General features: G+C 33.5%; 1 protein-coding gene across 4 annotated transcripts in view; it reads right to left on the bottom strand.

Annotated features, from left to right (window-relative positions):
* The window catches only part of LOC129798843 (uncharacterized), a 527,934-nt gene that overhangs the window by 22,704 nt on the left and 486,952 nt on the right, over window positions 1-18,278 (bottom strand). For 2 of the 4 annotated variants that reach the window (XM_055842247.1, XM_055842245.1), the window contains exons 5-8: window positions 5,594-5,707; window positions 5,191-5,466; window positions 1,791-1,867; window positions 1,597-1,724 (exon numbers count right to left, since the gene is read on the bottom strand). In XM_055842247.1, coding sequence (XP_055698222.1) covers window positions 1,597-1,724; window positions 1,791-1,867; window positions 5,191-5,466; window positions 5,594-5,707 — 595 coding nt within the window. Of the gene's footprint in view, window positions 1-1,596; window positions 1,725-1,790; window positions 1,868-5,190; window positions 5,467-5,593; window positions 5,715-18,278 lie in introns of all 4 variants that reach the window. The other 2 variants (XM_055842244.1, XM_055842246.1) reach the window with 1 other exon arrangement.

Below are 18,278 nucleotides of genomic sequence, written 5' to 3' on the forward strand. Positions count from 1 at the left end.
AAGCCAATTTAATATCGAAGAGGCAACCGAAAACCCTTAATTGGCAACCTACGTAGTTTTGGAGATATCTCGTGAAATGTGTACGAAAACAGGGAAAAATTTACATTAAAATCGGTCGCATTTTTCAGAGCTAATATCACCCCCCTGGGTACAGTGATAAAAAGCTAGAAGGCAATGACACCGCAACAGGAAGCGACCTAGGAACGTATTTGTATAGTAACGTTTACAACACCCAGAATTTTTGCGAACGTATACAATTCTTTGGAAATAGGTTTAGGTCCCTGAAATATTTACGACTTAAGTCGAGAGACGAGTTAGTGCAAAATGATGGAAAAGTAGCTTAACCATTATTGCGAATATAATTGCGCTAAGCCGTTTCACACCTTATCCTCAGGTCTGTCGAGGACCTTATAATTTTGAAAGACAAAATCCCGAATTTTAAAAGTGTCAGTTATTCCCAGGATTGCATCTGCTATTGCCAGATGTAAAAGTAAATTTTCTGTGTTTTTGGAAAATTATTCTATATTATCGTCCGTATAATTTCGATATTGGCTTTAAGGATTTTGGCTGCCACCGTATGTAAGTTTTCTGATTAACACAAAAAAAGTTGTTAATGAAAATTAGGTTTAACTAGAAATTCTTCCTGTTGGAACCGGATTTCAGTTCTCTTGGATAAATTGAATAATTTACTAAAGGTCTTCTCTCTACAATTGTACGAATTGTCAACTTTCAATCAAAATTAGGAAAAGTTCATGAGTGAAAAAAACAACCTTTTAATCTCTTTGGCCTTTCAGAGAAAATTGCCCGAAAAAAATAGTGAGAAGATCAGAGTTGATTTGATTTCCAGGATACGACTATAACCCTTTCAATTTTTTTCTATGACTAAATTCTATCCGGAAGATGTTCCAATTTTAAAAATTAAAAATTAAATAATATGCAGAGTACAGTTGATTTACCATTTTGAATTAAATTATAAAAGGTTCATAAACTATGTTTATTTAGTTTTTGGTGAATGTCCAATTTTAGGTTTCTCAATTCTGACTAAATTGAAATATTGAAATGGATATTTGGTTTTGGTGGCTAAGCTATTGAGCATATTTTGGGTTATTTTTCCCTAAACCATATCTCAATTTAGTCTATGTTGAATCAGTATTAATTGGATACAGTAATTACTGCGGCTGTTGGTAGTTTGAAATTCGATTGATTTCACTTACTAATTAAATCTGAACTCTGGTGGAAACTCACCATGAAACTATGCTTACAATTTTATAACACCCAAAATTCGTCAATTAAATTGGGCCGATTTAATAATACGCCAATATGATTTCATTTGAATTTTGCAGAGCGTACCACCCCAATTGATAACTCTCAAATTCACCAATATTCACGTCACGGAAATAATATATACTCTACATCTGTATAATTTTGTATCAATTCTATTAGTATAGTAAATTTCATGGAATGGTCTTTCTCCCCCTTAGAATATTTGAGTATGAGTGAATTAGATGGACAAAATGTTAGAGTGAGAGGGAAGCCAAGTTAATTAATTACAATCCCAACATTTGGGACGCTAAAATTAATTTAGTGTGCTGTTACCTTTGATGAAATGTGTAACCAACATTTCCCTGAAGTGCGTGCCAATGCTTAGGTCCTTTGAACCATGCTGGAAAATCACATCGTTCTGCTGGTGGTGCCTTTCTCAGCGTCATTATTCGAGAACCCACCTGAAACCGCACCCAAAAACGATAAATTTATGTAAGAGAGAAAGACACTTTTATTGGACACTTTACCTCAGCACTGTCGAGACCATTGCATGTGGCATCTCCAGACTGAGCCAATTTGTAAGCTGCATCCTTCGACGACAGCCCTGTTTTTCCATGGCCCCCCAAAAAGTTACCATGAGAAGACAAACAAGAAAGAAGAGGATTAAGTTTTGAACGAATATGGAAATATCCTTTCAAGTCTGGAGGAAATATAAACACTTTCACCGGAGAAAACTTCCTCCACTATGCTGTTTTATTCAAAGTTGAGGGGTTAATATGCCAGGAAGTCACTATAAAGATTTCATATTGTTGCAAAGTAAAGGATAAAAGTCAATGTCCTCTTTAGATCTGGCGAATTTCCGACTATAAAGTATTTAGAAGAATAGAACGAATTTGTTGCAAATTGTTTGTATTGAATTTGTTCCTAAATTTAAATTAGTCTGATCCTTTTATGTTCATTGTGCTTACATGGATATCATCTGAAACGTTAGTAATCCAATTCATACCGTTAACATGCTTTACATACTATAAAAGTTGTCAGTGACATTCGGTCACCAAAATTTAGCAAATCCTATCAATAAAAATAAATTAATTATTTCTTTAAAAGAGGAACTCTATAAAGTGATATTTATGATATTCGTTAGCAATATTTAAAAAAAATATATGACCTAAAATACGATTTGAATTCGATGTCTAATCCAAGATAATAAAAGATAAAACAATCATATGATTCTGATTTTGATCAAGATTTTGAATCCACGAACAGTTGAAACAATTTTGGGTCAAAGGAACACCTCTTCGACAGGATATCCCAATTGACACTTTTTTTTCAAAATGTTAAAATTTATTTAATATATCTAATAAAATATAAGTATGACGTTTTTTCATTAATCTAACACGTTTTTCGATAAAGATAAGTGTTCAAATTTCGTATTCTAAATGGTACCGAGTAGGGTGTCAGTAGGTCCTGACAGGAGTTCTTAAAGTGTCAATAGGTGTTGCTTCCACCCTAGACCTAGGGAATAGTAGAAATGTGTCTAGGAAAGGAGGTATTGAATCTGTTTTTTTTCACAAATTTCGAGGTTAGAGACAGCTCTAACGATATGACCAATTACCATATCCCGCGCTTAAGAAAGAAAATACTGCCTGGACAGAATACTTAGTCCGTAATTTGGCAGTAAAGGATAAGCTTAAACTACCATACGTTTAGAGTTTAGGAAGACGGATTAGAAGTTCTTTACATAAATATACTCTTCCTGATTTTTAACTGCCAAATTTTACGGGATACATATTCTCGAAGGTTCCAAAAACGTTACTGATGCAATGGAACATTGAGGGACTTGATTATTTTAAGCATAAACTGTATTTTTAAGAAAATGATGGGAAATCGTAAATAAAACATTTTTCATTGAAAAATAAAGAGAATTCCTTGATTAGAATGAAGTATAAAAAAGTTCAAAAACAATTCTATTTCTTGCGTGGATTAAAACATTAATTAATGTCGACAACCCAAAAATTTTTCGGTGTGTCATCAATCTAGATTTCAAACCCTCGATGACCATGATTTTTGATTTATTTCGAAAACAGTCTGTGCCATTTTTAATATTTTTGAATATGTTTTACTAAGGTAAAGTACCCTTACTCGACCGGGATCCTCTTTTCGACCGGTGGGTCAATTTTTTAATATTTGATGGTGAATTTCATCTATTTCTATGAATTTGTCACTGATTCGTATTATTTAAAGAATAATTGACCTATTAATGTTAGATCATATACAAAATATTATAGCAAATATAATTAAATTGAATAAATAAATCTACCGGTTGAATAGAGGAACCGGTCGAATAAAGGGTACTTTACCTTATTATCTCAGAAGATATTTCAATTATAGAAACGTTTTCGGGAAAATCCGAATCTTGGATTTTTCAAGTATAAAGTTAAACTATTCCGGAAGGTATGTTTTGAAATGACTTGATCAAGAATAAGCTTAAAGCGTAGGTAATAATTTTAAAATTCTTAACTCAACTGCATCGGTTTCATCTTATCTTGAATCAGTGTATAGTTCCACTAACTGAAATTTAGTTGAAAATTTATTTAATATTAAGCTGTGTTTTAAGATTAATTTAAGATATCTTTTTGATGAAGTCTCTAGTAAATCGAAATAATGGGGTTCCTCAAAACAAAGGGAAAATAAATCTCAAAGTTCATGCATCAAACCTAATGTTATCTGTGTGGCTTCACTGATTAAAAAAAAACACTTAGGATCAAATATTAATTGCAACTGATCTATCAAATGTTGTAAAATTCCTGCAATTGCTTGTTGCTTAGTATTCAGAAACCTTCGGAATCTGGGTTAAAACTCTTGTCTAAAGATTGAGTTAATTTTAGGTTTAGACTAGAAGTTTATACATTTTTTTTTTAAATTGCGTTGTAGGGATAGGAACTGGTATAATTCCTTTTTTGAAGAATTTCTCTTAATGTCAGAGTTAAATTCAAAAATTTAAAATTATCAATAATAAAAGCCCCTTTAGATCTGAGGTATAAATGGTCTTCCGACTAATAAACCAATGTTTCCAAATATCACAAATATCACTTTTAAACAATAATAAAATGGATAGAATTAAGCACCAAGAGATTTTCTTACGTTTCTAATCGAATTTCGAATCAATATTTCTAATAAGAAAACCTCGACTCTTAAGAAGTCTGAAGCTTTAGCCCTAATGGTGGTGGGTTTTATGTTTGAAAAAGCCGTAAAGCCATTACCTACGAGTTAAAATTTTGATAATTTCCTAACTGCCTATAATATTGCAAAGACTTTGACTTAAGCTGATAGAAAACGGGTAAATAATCCTCTTGTCTCTTAAAATGCAGTGGTATCCTTCTGTTTATTAGAATTTCATTAAAAAATTTTAATAAGAAGGTTTTGTTAAGAATGTTTAGTTCTATTGCTTCTTATTCCCTCGTGATAATAAATCTTATTTATGAGTATCTGAATATTGCAATATTAAACAGAGACTGTAAATATGGTAAACATAATTAAATAAATTATATTAAAAAGACTTTTGAAGAAAGAAATAAAGACAAATGAATATATAAAATACTATCTCGGTTTCTGAAAATTGAAAGATTACTAACAATTTGGAGGATAATATAATCATCAATTCCTTTTAAATTTTTCTGTATAAGAGCTTAAATGTTCATTTGTAATTCGAGTTTAGAACATTAGTTATCGCCATTTTATGCTATAAAGCTCTTAAATTTTAGTTATTCGCTGTATCACTTAAATCCCAACAACAGTCTATGAATTTAGGTCAATGTATTTAGGCTTGTTACTTCATCTGGGAATGGACTTTGTCACCTGGAGCAATTAACCCCTCGGTCGGAGAGCAAATTATATTGCGAGAGGTGGACAATACTTAACACTCACCCATTCCCGTGGGAGTTTTCTCGTACACAAAGCACCGATATCTCTCCTCGTTGGACGTAGCATGGTGGTGGGATACTAATCCGACCAAATACCTCGAATTACCATCTTTCCACGTAGCCAAACAAGTTAATTCCTCCACTGTGCTCTCTGTACCCGCCACATCCGGGCAAGCCTGAAAGCTCAGCAAGAGGCGACTGTCCTCAGTGCAGCTTTCGATGTTGGAAACCGGGCTTTTGCATTCGCCATGGCCTCGATTGTAGGTGAATGTAAAAGGTCCTGGTGATGCGATAAAAATTAATCAAACTTGGTATTTTGTAATTATCAGTTACAGGCAGTTTGAAGTTAAGTTGGCACACCGAAGAAAGTATAAGTAATTTTTTTGGCGACAAAACTCGGGACTTACCTTTAAGGGGACACTTGACAGGCTCAGCGTTCTCCTTGAACATACTAAAGAGGAGGGCATCGCCGGGAATTTGCTCACAGAGATTCTGCAAGGTCTCACGACCTCTGCAATAGCCTGGGGGACATGAAGGGTCGAACGCGAAAGGTGACACAGAAGATTAGGTTGAAGGTTGGGAAAAAAGAAAAATTCAAAATTAACACATCAAATAATTTCGATAAGAGAAAATTTTCACTAGAAAATTAACTCAAAACACCATACACACATAATTAAAGAACGTTTCTTTTCTTTAAACAACAAAGAATAAACAAAAAAAAAGAAAATTATGATGACATAACAGTGAGAAGAGAATGATAGTTGAAAGGTATATTCTCATGTGTAAGGAACAAAAATAACAATTTTCTCTTTATAATATAATTTGCAGTGTGTCAAAGAAGAGCAATAAAAAAAGTGGAATTACTCAGAAAAAATAAATTCTTTCAGAAATCATTCGTGCATGTTTTTACCTCTTCAATTCTTAATGAAGAGTAATCAGAGAGAACACAATGTGAAATTCTGTGATAGGTTAAATTGAGGGTTGGTAGCACTTTAATGTTTATTGTCTCAGGTATAAATGTCGCTTGAATAATTGATACAGACACTGGAACATATGGAAATATTACTCAACGACTTTCTCTTCACTTTAAGTGACCGTCACGCAATTTTGTCCACTGAAATTGTACATTGGTAGCTCAATCATCCTTAAATTGTTGCTGTGACAGCAAAGTTCTCAGAAGTTTCTAACACTTTGTTTCTTTTGCATTTTTCTAGCCCACGATTTACCAAGTAATTAGAAATAATTTTGGATAAGAAATGCCATAAAGGACATCTAGAGGTCATTTCAATGTCATTACCTTATAATACATTTTATAGTATAATGTCCTTTTGGCATTTTCCAAAGTCTAATTAAATATTGCTTTAGAGCAGGGCGGAGCATTCTCATATATTTTCAGTACAAAAGTATGGTATATTTTTTCTTAAGTGATTTTTTAGTTATAGTATAAAACCAAATGCAATCATTTTAAAACTTTTACCAAATGAAAGAGTATCTAATGTTATGTTATTGGCTCAAAATTTAAAATGATTGCACGAGGATAACAGTTCCTAAAGCCTATATGAAAAAGACGTAAAATTCGTAATTTTTTGAATTTTTCTGACAAATTTTCTATTTGTAACACCCAGTAACGTTTTAAATTCAATAAAAATATATTCTCTGTATATGTGCCTACTATTTCGTGTTATATTTATTTTTGTGGGATCTAAGACTTAAAAATTATAAAAAATTGAAGAAAAATATACCATTTATGAATTAAAATGCTCCATCCGTTAGTTAATCATCCTAACTTTAGAGTAGTTTCATATTAATCGTAAATTTTTTGCCTTTAAAATCTTATCGTTTGCTTCATAATTTTCTCAAGTTTATCTCATATCTCAAACAAAATAGAAATTATCAAGTTTTTCTTTCACATATCCTAAGGTATTAGATGAAAATAATATAAGGGAATAAATATCGTCGGTTGGATCAGCAAATAGCGTATCTGATTTTCTGATCCAACTATTGATAGGTCAAAAAGATAATTAAGTAGAAAACTACATGAAAAGATCATTATAGTTTAGCTCAGACATAAACCTTTCTTGTCATTTTTTTATTATTAAATTTTTTTTATTCTTCGGCCTGTTTTATTATCTCTATATTTCATTTAAGAATACAAAAATAAAACTAATGAAGAATATAAAGTAATAAAACAAAATTGTATTAAACTCCTAGAGAAGTTTGTGTCTTTGCTAAACTCTTCGTGTTCGTTTGTTACGTGTACGTTGGCTTTGCTCACGCAGTATCTCATGCTTTCCGCTAAATTATTCTGTTTAATTACTTTTATTCAAATTCTTATAAAGAATGTTACTTTAGAATTTACTTTAGAATGACGATTAAAAGTCCAAATTAAAAAAAAAAAACTGTTAAAACCGTCTCTCCGTTTACTTAGAATTTACGTATTTTTATAATAATTATTACAAATATTTTCAATAGTTAAGATTTTTCATATTATTTAACATATGCCCATTAAAAGTAAATTAAACAAAGAAAATAAGTAATTCAAAACTATAATAAATATTTAGTGAAGACACTATTTGTCTAATTATCGTACAGTTTAGTCAGAACACAAACTTTTTTTTGTGATTTATCAAAATTTCGTTTCACTTTTTATTATTATTCTTGTCGAATTTGTTGAAATATGGGATTAAAAGGCTTAGCTAATAGTTTAACGTATCTAGTATTTGCGATAAATGTGTAAATCTGAGAACATTCGTAAAAAACGCCTTTCCGTTTATTTCGAATTTACGAATTAATACCATAATTATCAATTATCAAAATATTCGGAATATATATACTTTTTTTATTTTTATAATATATATGTCATGTTAAAATAATAAAAAAGTAAGAAAGTAAGAAATGCAAATATATGTGGGAATGAATTTGGAGTTTGGAATGATTTCACTGGGAACGTAGTACCCGATCAGTAGAACAAATAGTATTATAGAGTTCTGTTCAAGGGAGGAGACGTGATGAAGTTGCATAGTACTGAATTAAACCATTTATTAAATTAAAAGGAGAGTTTTCCCTCGACATCCCCCTTTCCCAAATCCTACATGGGGGCTCAACCGGGATGGGGGTAGAATATTGCTGGGAAAAATAAAAAAGACGTGGAATTTTGAGGAGGCCGATAAAAAAAATGAGTGGAAAAAACGATGAAAAATTAATGAAAAGACGTGATATGAAGTAGAAGACGTAAAAAGAACAATTATAGGTGAAAAGACGGTGCAAAAGCACAAGAAGTGAGAACGAAAAGTTACGAAGACGAAAGACGGCAACTGCTGAAGAGTTACAAGAAGACGAAAGACGGTAACTGCTAAAGAGTTGCAAGAAGACGAAAGACGGTATCTACTGAAGAGGTACAAGAAGACGAAGGATAGTAACTGCTGAAGAGTTACAAGAAGACGAAAGACCGTAACTGCGGAAGAGTTACGAAGACGAAAGACGGTAACTGCTAAAGAGTTGCAAGAAGACGAAAGACGGTAACTGCTAAAGAGTTGTAAGAAGACGAAAGACGGTATCTGCTGAAGAGGTACAAGATGACGAAGGATAGTAACGGCAAAAGAGTTACAAGAATACGAAAGACGATAACTGTAGAACGAATGACGAAAGATGAGAAGCTTTAAGGAATTGGTTACTTGTCTTACCAAGTGTGGACTTGTGAAAGAATGTGAGAAGAGAAATTTGCCTTGCAATGGGAAGAAAAAGGATCTTGCACGACGAATTGTGCAATACGACGAATTATTGGACTTTTTGACGAAGAAAGGACTTATCAATCAATGCGTGAAGAGAAATTTGTCTTGTCATGGAAAAGAAGAAGAGCTTGCACTGCGCATTGTACGACATGATGAAGCTTTAATTGATTTCCAGAAGAGTGAACTAAAGATCAATAAAGAAAAGGGTGTCCCAAGGATGCTTCAAATGTTGGTTCAGGACAAGGATGAAGACGAAACTCCAAATATGGAAAATACGAAGGAAGAAATCTTTGATGATGACAATTGGATTATGCAGATTCGAAGTGATGAATATGTGAATGATAAGGAGAAATTGGTTGATGAAGATGAAGCTAAAGATGTCTACGACGAGTGTGAAGATGAAACTAATAAGACGGAAATGACGAAAAAAGATGACTCTGAAGATGAGAATTGGATCAAACTGATACCATGCGAAGAACATGAGTCTGAAGTAGTGGAAAAATTACATGCAGAAGTTGAAGACGAGATCGCCTCATGTTCACCAAAGAAGACGAGATCAAGAAAAAGAAGATACGAGCGTAAGGACATCTCAAAGAAGATACAGCTGAAGACGAAACAGCGAAAGAATGGAGAAATTTTGAATATTTCAAGAAGGAAGGACACAAGACAAGCAATCTACCGAAAGGACACAAGACCGTTAAACATTACCAAAATGGACAGAAGACGAAAGAAGAAGTGGGGAGTGATCTTTTCATGCTTGGGAATTGCTGTAACACCATGCAACGCTGGAGACTCGATGATTGCTCTTGATGATGATAAAAGTTTAATGAGGATTGACTCTGAAGTTGTCCGGGGGTCAACTTATTGTCAGGAAGGGCCGTGTGGGAATGAATTTGGAGTTTGGAATGATTTCACTGGGAACGTAGTACCCGATCAGTAGAACAAATAGTATTATAGAGTTCTGTTCAAGGGAGGAGACGTGATGAAGTTGCATAGTACTGAATTAAACCATTTATTAAATTAAAAGGAGAGTTTTCCCTCGACATCCCCCTTTCCCAAATCCTACATGAGTATTAATCGTACACTTTAGCTAAGACACATACTTCTTTCACGATGTATCATAATTTTGTTTTACTTCCGATTAGACAAGGTTTTGGAAAATCATCTGGTATACGTGATTGATTTGTAAAAATTAAGTAATAAAAGATGAGTCTTTATCAATGACGGTAAAAAAATTTGACAGATAAAGTGATTCGGCTTTCACTCAATAATCGTTCTTGTAATAAATAGTCAAGCTTACCTATTTGCAAAATTTAAGAACTATTAATCATTCATTTTCCGGAAATCGTAATATATTTTGTGAAATGTTTCATCTAATATTCATTTATTATATTTACAGTGCGACCCTAATAATGTAAACATCTAAAAATTTATTTATTTAAGTGTTCTTCATACTAGAAATAACAAGAAATACGGACGTATACAATTACAGGATATTACCAGGAAAACCGTTTACACTATTGACGTCACACTGTATGTCTGAAATATGAATAATAAAGTAATCTTTCGGTCAATTCTTAAATAGAAATATAACCCCAGTATTCTCTTTCTATAATTCATGACCAATTAACCTATGCCTTGAATTTGAGAAGCCCACAGAGTGCGTGAACAAAGGGAAATATTCAAATTAATTTGCTTTCGTTCACCCACAGGATCCTACTCTCTGGAGCACCACTGACTTAATCAAAGGCAAAAACAATTAAATATTTATCAGTGAAAATTCTCATCTCTAATTTACCAACACAAGACATTTCATATCTCTCCTTTTGCCATGTGGTTTTTGCCAAAGCTCAAACCCGGACGTATCATGGGTTTCAAGTTTTCCAGAGGCGGAGTTCACAGTGGTTTTCACAGTGTACACAATTTGTGTGAGGAATGGATTCTTCTTTACATGTCCATATAATTCTCAGTCCATCTTCCACATTTTGGTTTATTTTGCAGTTATTCAGAAGCAAGAAGCAAGTTGGTCAAACGTTTTGGTTTTCATAATTCATAAACTTTTCTCCGGTGTTATGGATATATATCTAGTCAAGCTGGCAATTTTCGAAATTCGAAAGAGAGAGAATGAGAGAGACCCGGGAAGTGAGATTAAATTTTGTATAGCTATATACATAATAAATTAACCAATGACGTGAGTTATTTGTTTGTGTACGGTCATACATAGTTCGTGTGTTGGTTGATGTTTTTAGGGGCGGCAAACACAAAGTCTTCACGCAACTTTGGAGTATTGTGCTAAAATTGTTAACGCAATTCTGACACGACAGAAATTTCAGTTTGAAGGGAAAATTTTGCAAATTAGCTTATAATTTTTTTTTGTATAGTTTTAGTATTTTTGCAAAGAAATTCCGACAAAAATATCGACACTCTATAATCGACTCCTTGCTGTGAAAAGCTTTGTATTAGTAGGGCACAATATGGGGTAATTTTGAATAGAATTTAAATTAAAATTTTGAGATTTTCTCACTGTTTCAGATGGGCTCACACTCTTTCTGGTTTTTTCTTTCTTCGTCTAAAATAGTGATGAAAAACTCAAAATAAAAATTTAGATTCTGTAAAAAAAATCACTCCATTATTGTACCCTACTTTAAACTTTAAGTAAAAGTTTATTTAAGAAAATAACGGTCCAGAGTAAAAATGTTTCTATTCTTCAACGTTTTTATAGCGATAAATTTTTTAAGGATAATTTTGAAATTAACAATTAATGTTTTTAGAATATCTACAGGAAAACTTTGGGAGTCTGTGCCTCAACGGAGCTGTACAGTATTCTGATCCAGGTGTGCTTAGTCTTAATTATTGCGTTCGGTTATTATTATTAATCGTATCGAGATATTTTATTACAAGTGTGCAGGCCCCCACAACACACTGCTCCATCAAGCTTTTCAATCATCCAATCAGTCTACCTCTGCTCAGAAGCTCTCTTTAATTAATTCGGCATCGCCTTCTGCATCAGTGGCTCCTTTGACAACTGATCAGAGTGGTCAATCAGATTCAGAGTTAACATCAACTATTTCAAACGATGGACCGGCCCCGTCCTCCACTCCGGACACTGCAAAGCAAGTGGCCAATGTCTCATCCGTCACTGCCCCTCGTCAATTCCGACGGGTGTTTCTTGAAACGGCCGTGGTACATGTTTTTAATAGACACGGTGTGCCAATTCAATGTCGGGCGCTGCTTGACTCAGGTGCTCAAGCCAGTTTAATCTCGCAAGAGTTATATCAGAGGCTCAAGCTACCTAAAACCGTATCAGACCTGTATATTGGGGGGGTGGTTGAAGGTGGTGCGAGGGCCAGATACCAAACGGAGTGCAATATTCGCTCGCTGCTTCAACAACAAGGTAATCATTTTTACAATGCGTTATATCCCGTGTTGGAAGAATCTGCGAAGTCCATTGTAGACTGCCCAGGAGCGCCTTCCCGTAGTGTGGTGAATGCTTCTTCCATGCTCCCGGAGTTGTTGGGCGAGGCGGTGCATTTTTATTACGTTATATCACAGTGAAAATGTCTTTTTCTAAACATTCAGATCTTTGCACCGGGCGGGACTCGAACTCACAACAGTGAATCGAGCCAGGGAATCGATCCGCCCAAGAGTCAACGGTCTTGCCTATTGCGCCACTGATTCCCCATTGCGTTCGGTAAGTGAATACTATTGCAAAATCTACATCTTCGTTTTCAAAACTCAGATAAGCCAACTTTAAAAGAAGCGTCACAATTGCTGCTCAAACTCAAAAACAAAGCAGTATACTGCAATACGTTTTTTAAAATTGTTACTGAGCTATAAAAGGCAAGACGAATCAGGCAGAATATCGAGATAATTTTTACCTAAATCTATGCTTTTTGGATTTTATCAAAATTGATCTAAACTTTTCCAATCATTTTTGAATAAGTAGCGGAGTTATCCTAGGTGAATATTTTGTACATAAACTATGACCAAAAATTAGATATTTTAATCGCTTTAGAGAGCTTAGTTTTCTCAACCGATTTAGCTGAATTTGAATTTTTAGGTAAGGTCTCGAAATTTTCAATCCGACTGCATTATTTATTTTTTTTGGATCCTACAGGCTAAACGACAAGAGATATTGACTTCTTGTAGTTGGTAACCTTAAGTTCAGTTAATTTCATGGTTGATATTCAAAACATTCGAAAATATATCTCTTTTTACGAATTTACAATTTTAAGAAGGTTTTCTGGTAATATGTAAATCAGTATGAATTGGTCTTAAACTGGTATGGACCTAAACACTTTACGAAAAAGTAATTCACTGGAAACTCTATCTTGTAAGTTTAAGTATTCCGTAAAGCTGATCATGCTTTGCTGATCATTTCTTCTTTTATGGTAGACTAAATTATTCCATGAAACATTGAGGCACTTGACGGTGCCCTTTAACAATTACGTTAGATACTCTTGTGGTCTCGGCCCTCGCTATCATATTTCTAGGCACTGCAACATTTTGGTGGGTTGTGATCTCCCATCACTCCTCCGTCAGAGAGTGCTTTCTGATTCCTGGGGCCTCGGGCAGGGTGCGGAGACTCCTGGTGCCGGGAACTCACTCTAACCAGTTATCGCGAACCATTTTTGTCCACGGGGTTGTCTTGTTCAACTCCCTTCTCTTGCATGCCAGATCGTCACTGATCGGCATCGCTAGATTCTTCCAGACTGAGTCAGGCTGAATTCCTAAACTTTTTTTCGTCTAATTCTTTGTTTTGCTTCCTTTTCTACTTTTCTATTTATTACTTAATCAAACTATGTAAGAGGGCGGGCCCTATAGGTTTTGATTTAAATAAATAATAATAATAATAAACTAAATAATTGTGTCTTGGAGTAAGGTTAACAGCGAGTTTCTAATTGGCCTTATAGTTGCATTTCTGTCAGTTTGAACTTTATAATTAAACTGATCTTACACAAAATGTTCAATTCATCGAATTCTTTATTATTTTCACTTCCGAAGTACCGTCGTTGCGGGTGACTTTGCACTCGGGGGGTGACTTTGCACTCTGCTGTCCGTAAGACTTTCATAAATTCTAGCACTTATTGATGGTCTTCGCCGATCCGGTCTACCATGTCAAAGTATATAGGGATATGTTATGTACCAAGTAAGGTACAATGATCCCCAAAAGGATTCTTGGAATTTCAATAATAGTCAATAAAATGCTAGTAGTAGTATTTTGTCAAAAAACGGCTCCGTGAAAAAGTTATCTGAAGGTGCAATTCCAAAATCGATTTCAGAGTAGTGAATTGCCCAAATCCAATCCAAATTTATCTGGCTATAATAATCCACTTTGATTTTATTGATTATTTTTATTAAAATCTTTTTTTTCACTATTATCTTCCTAAGAACGCATGATTTATGTTATAAAATTGCATATAATGGTCTTTCTAAAGTTTTATTATAGAAGTATTTGGCTAAAAATTTTCCAATTTTGTGGTAACTTAAGATAAAATGACCGAGATCTGCAAGATGGTATGGTCGCCATCTTGATTTGACGTTTCTGTCCGCCATTTTGAATAACTGTCAAAACTTTAAACTTGTCCTATTAGGCTGAAATTTTAGTATGTTCTAGCTGATGTCAAGACCTTTTCAGAACATATATAAAATCCGACCTAGGTCAAGTGATTGCCTGGATATAGGGGCCCCAAGTTCTAAATTTTGATATTTTCATGAATACAGAACTACAGGGAGCTTCTTTTATCAAAACTATCACAAAAAAGACAGCGCTATCGTTAGGCAATGAGATCTAACAAACAAACAAAAAGAAAAGTAATGTTTTTGTTTATAACAGCGCATTATTTGAGAATCTTAACACTGTTTTCGCAAAGATGAAAAATAAAAAAAAATAAATGCACATTTCGTTTATTTTTTTTTTAATTATATGTTAGAGTAAATAAATATATAAAATTAATGCCTCAACCATTGTTAATGGTTACTGAGGCATTTCGTTTAGGTTTCAAATATTGAAGATTAAAAAATAAAGACCGCCAAAATATGAGTATTACAAAATTTTAAACTTTGAACCTCTGTATCTAGGTAAATACTTGACGTAGACTGGAACATAGATACGTTTTGAAAAGGCCTTGACATCAGCTACAACATACTAAAATTTCAACCCAATCGGACCAGTTTTAGGGTTTGACAGTTATTCAAAATGGCGAAGAGAAACGTCAAATCAAGATGGCGACCACGTCATCTTGTAGATCTCGTGCATCTTACCCTTAGATATAAAGATCTTTGTTGTCGTTTATTATCAGGAATTGTTGATTTTTTAGTATTTATTAAAAAGTGCAAAGTCACCCGCACCTTATCCCAGGTGCAAGCCTTTTTTCTTGATTTTTTTTAACATAGTAAAATTTCATAAAATTAATGCTAGTGGCACAAAATCCATTCATTAACAACTGAATACAAATAATTTTACCCATTCACCCCCCTCCCTTCACTTTAACTATCCACTTTTAAAGGGTAAAGTTGAAAAACAGCGAAAAAACGTGCAAAGTCACCCGCAACGACGGTATATATCCTAGACTAGAGTTCATCTTTCAACTAGAGTTCATTGGAAAATATAATTTCTCAAGTAGAACTGATCAACTTCTTCCAGAGATTTTGGCTCAGGATCTAAGCCTTCATCGCAGCAGTGATCAAGTCAAATATTTCTTTTCTGATGTTCCTTTTCGATTTCATAAGGTCTACAATTTTGGTATAGGTCACGCAGAATGAAAAAGCGCATTTCATAAAACAATTTTATGACAATTTCAATAATTTTATAAATTTATAAACATTTTACTTGGTTTAAATTCTCGAGGCTTTGGAATTATTTGTTGATGATTATTATCATGACATTTCATATGTTTCCCATACGTTTCTAGCGTGCCAAAAAAACTTTTGAGTTTATTATCTGTTTTCTGTCATTGTAGAATGAATTAACAAATAATACAAATACAAAATAAAAGCCAATTTAATATGGAACAGGCAACCAAAGACCTCAAATTGGCAACCTACGTAGTTTTGGAGATATCTCGTGAAATGTGCACGAAAACAGGAAAAAAATTACACTAAAACTGGTCGCATTTTTCAAAGCTAATGTCACCCCTGTGACTGTTATTGATTCCGGTTTTTGTTTCATTATTCCAAGAATTCGAAATCATAAGGTAAGTTCATAAAGAGAGCCATAGTTTTTAATAAGTAAAAGGCATTTTTGTTGCTATCAACCAAGGGAGTGACTACAAAGTCGAAAAGTTGTGTCAGTATTTCATTATTCTTTAGATTATTTTAATTATTCAACGTGGTATTCCGTTTCCGTGTTCCTCATTTATTCCGTTTGTGACACTGTGTGTATTTGACTGTCAGTGAATGATTGGTTGTATAGCGACTCTAGCTCTATCTTGTTTATGGAAATTGAATTCTGTTATTCCATTTGATTCCATAAGAATTTTGTAATAAATTTTATTAGAGTGTACCAGAATATTTCGAATGATTCCGTGAATTCTATGGATACTGGCAGGAAAATTGGTACTAACTATATACCGACATGTCATAGCAGAAAATTAACTGACTCGGACTTTAATAAATGTTCTTCAATCGAATTGCTTGATAGTTTTTAACACAATACTGTACAGTCAGTGAACGTTAGGGTGGTGTATTTTCGGGCATTCCCGACATTCCCATGGAAAATTCAGTGTTTGCTTTCAACCCATTCATCGTGACCCAATCATTCTAAAACTGCACGAAATATCCTATCTCCCTTTTTGGTAGCCTCATGGAATCATTTATATTATCCATATCAAGAGAACATATCAAGATGTATAAATGCTGCATACAGAATACATAATGGTATTTTCCTTCATAATATTGTTATACGTATTCTTGTTTGGTGAATGAGTTATATTTGTTGGGAAATACAGGGACAGAAAGATGGAAATCGTGTTAAATATAATGTATAAAATTTAATATTTTAGAACTTTACAGGAAGATTCACTTCGTGAATACTGATTTATCCCCCATTTTACGGGATTACATTCAATGCAATTTCTTCAAGATTTGGTTTTTTGTATTTGGTGCTTGGGGTGCTTGATTGCAAAGAATATTGAAGAGGAGTTTCTCGTGGAAGTCAAAAGAATTTCCTCCTAACCATTGAATAAAAATAATCATTAAAAAAGTCCTCTTGAAATGGAACTAAGTGAGTCAATTGATGATAATCTCTTCCCTCCAAAAAAGCTCTATTCACTGTCAATTTGTCCATTTAATTCGTTCCATTGAATAAAACCAATATTTATGAATTTATTATATCACCCATCCAATTCACTCATTTCACCCCAAAATTTGCCTCATCAGACCGGGGAATAGGGACGAGGATGGAATTCAATTTTACTCGTATGTGCTTGAAACTGGCTGAAAGAGCTTTTTCTGGCATGAAACCATCGACAGTCATTTCGTGTTTGAAAAGCATTTGCGTATTAAATATTGAATAAAACCACCCTAGAAAATACTCCCAAAAATTCTCATACCATCCCCCCCCTACACCAAAAATTCCACATAAACTTTGGAAAATAATACTGCAAACGATGATTGAGGACTAAGAATTTTCACTTGAAGCTTTTTCCAGTCTTGCGGCAAAACTCACTGAAAATCCATTCATGTTTTGTCTTATGGGGCTTCTTTTTAACTTATTCAGATATTCAACGTTCGTGCTTGTATTTTGGGGAAATTAGCAAAACATTCTGAGGAGATATTGCTATTTTCTCTCTCACACACAGTATATATAGTTTTTCCACCCTTCTGTTTACCTTCCATTTTCCCGTCCAATGTTTTTCTCCCGGAAATTATATTCTAACTAATTTTCTATATTATTATTTAAAACAAATATCCTACAGAGTTCTAGGAGTGCTTTCACGTAGATTCGTGCATGAAAAATTGACTATGGGAGGGTAATTTAGAAAAGCAATTTGGAAGAAAATGTTATCATAATTCACAATTGCAAAGATTTTGCAATTTTAATGGGAAAATGGAATTATACTATTTATTCAGAATTGTAATTTAATCAATGCTTGTTCACTTGAAGAGTTCAACGACAATTTTGAACTTTTTTAAAACACACTGTCAATTAAAGAAACATTTATCAAAAGTTATCAATTGTAGAAAGTTTTAAAAATATGCCAAATGAAGATAATTTAACAAACTTTTGACAAATGACTTTTTAATTTTAAACTTTTCAAATGCAAAACTATTTTATATCTTGACTTTTATGGAGTTGTTAAACATCTATGATAAGCAAATGTCAATTAGAAAACTTCTTAACTAAGTTGAACATTTTCTA

Source organism: Phlebotomus papatasi, chromosome 1 (assembly GCF_024763615.1).
Source record: "Phlebotomus papatasi isolate M1 chromosome 1, Ppap_2.1, whole genome shotgun sequence".
Classification (NCBI taxonomy): Eukaryota; Metazoa; Arthropoda; class Insecta; order Diptera; family Psychodidae; genus Phlebotomus; species Phlebotomus papatasi.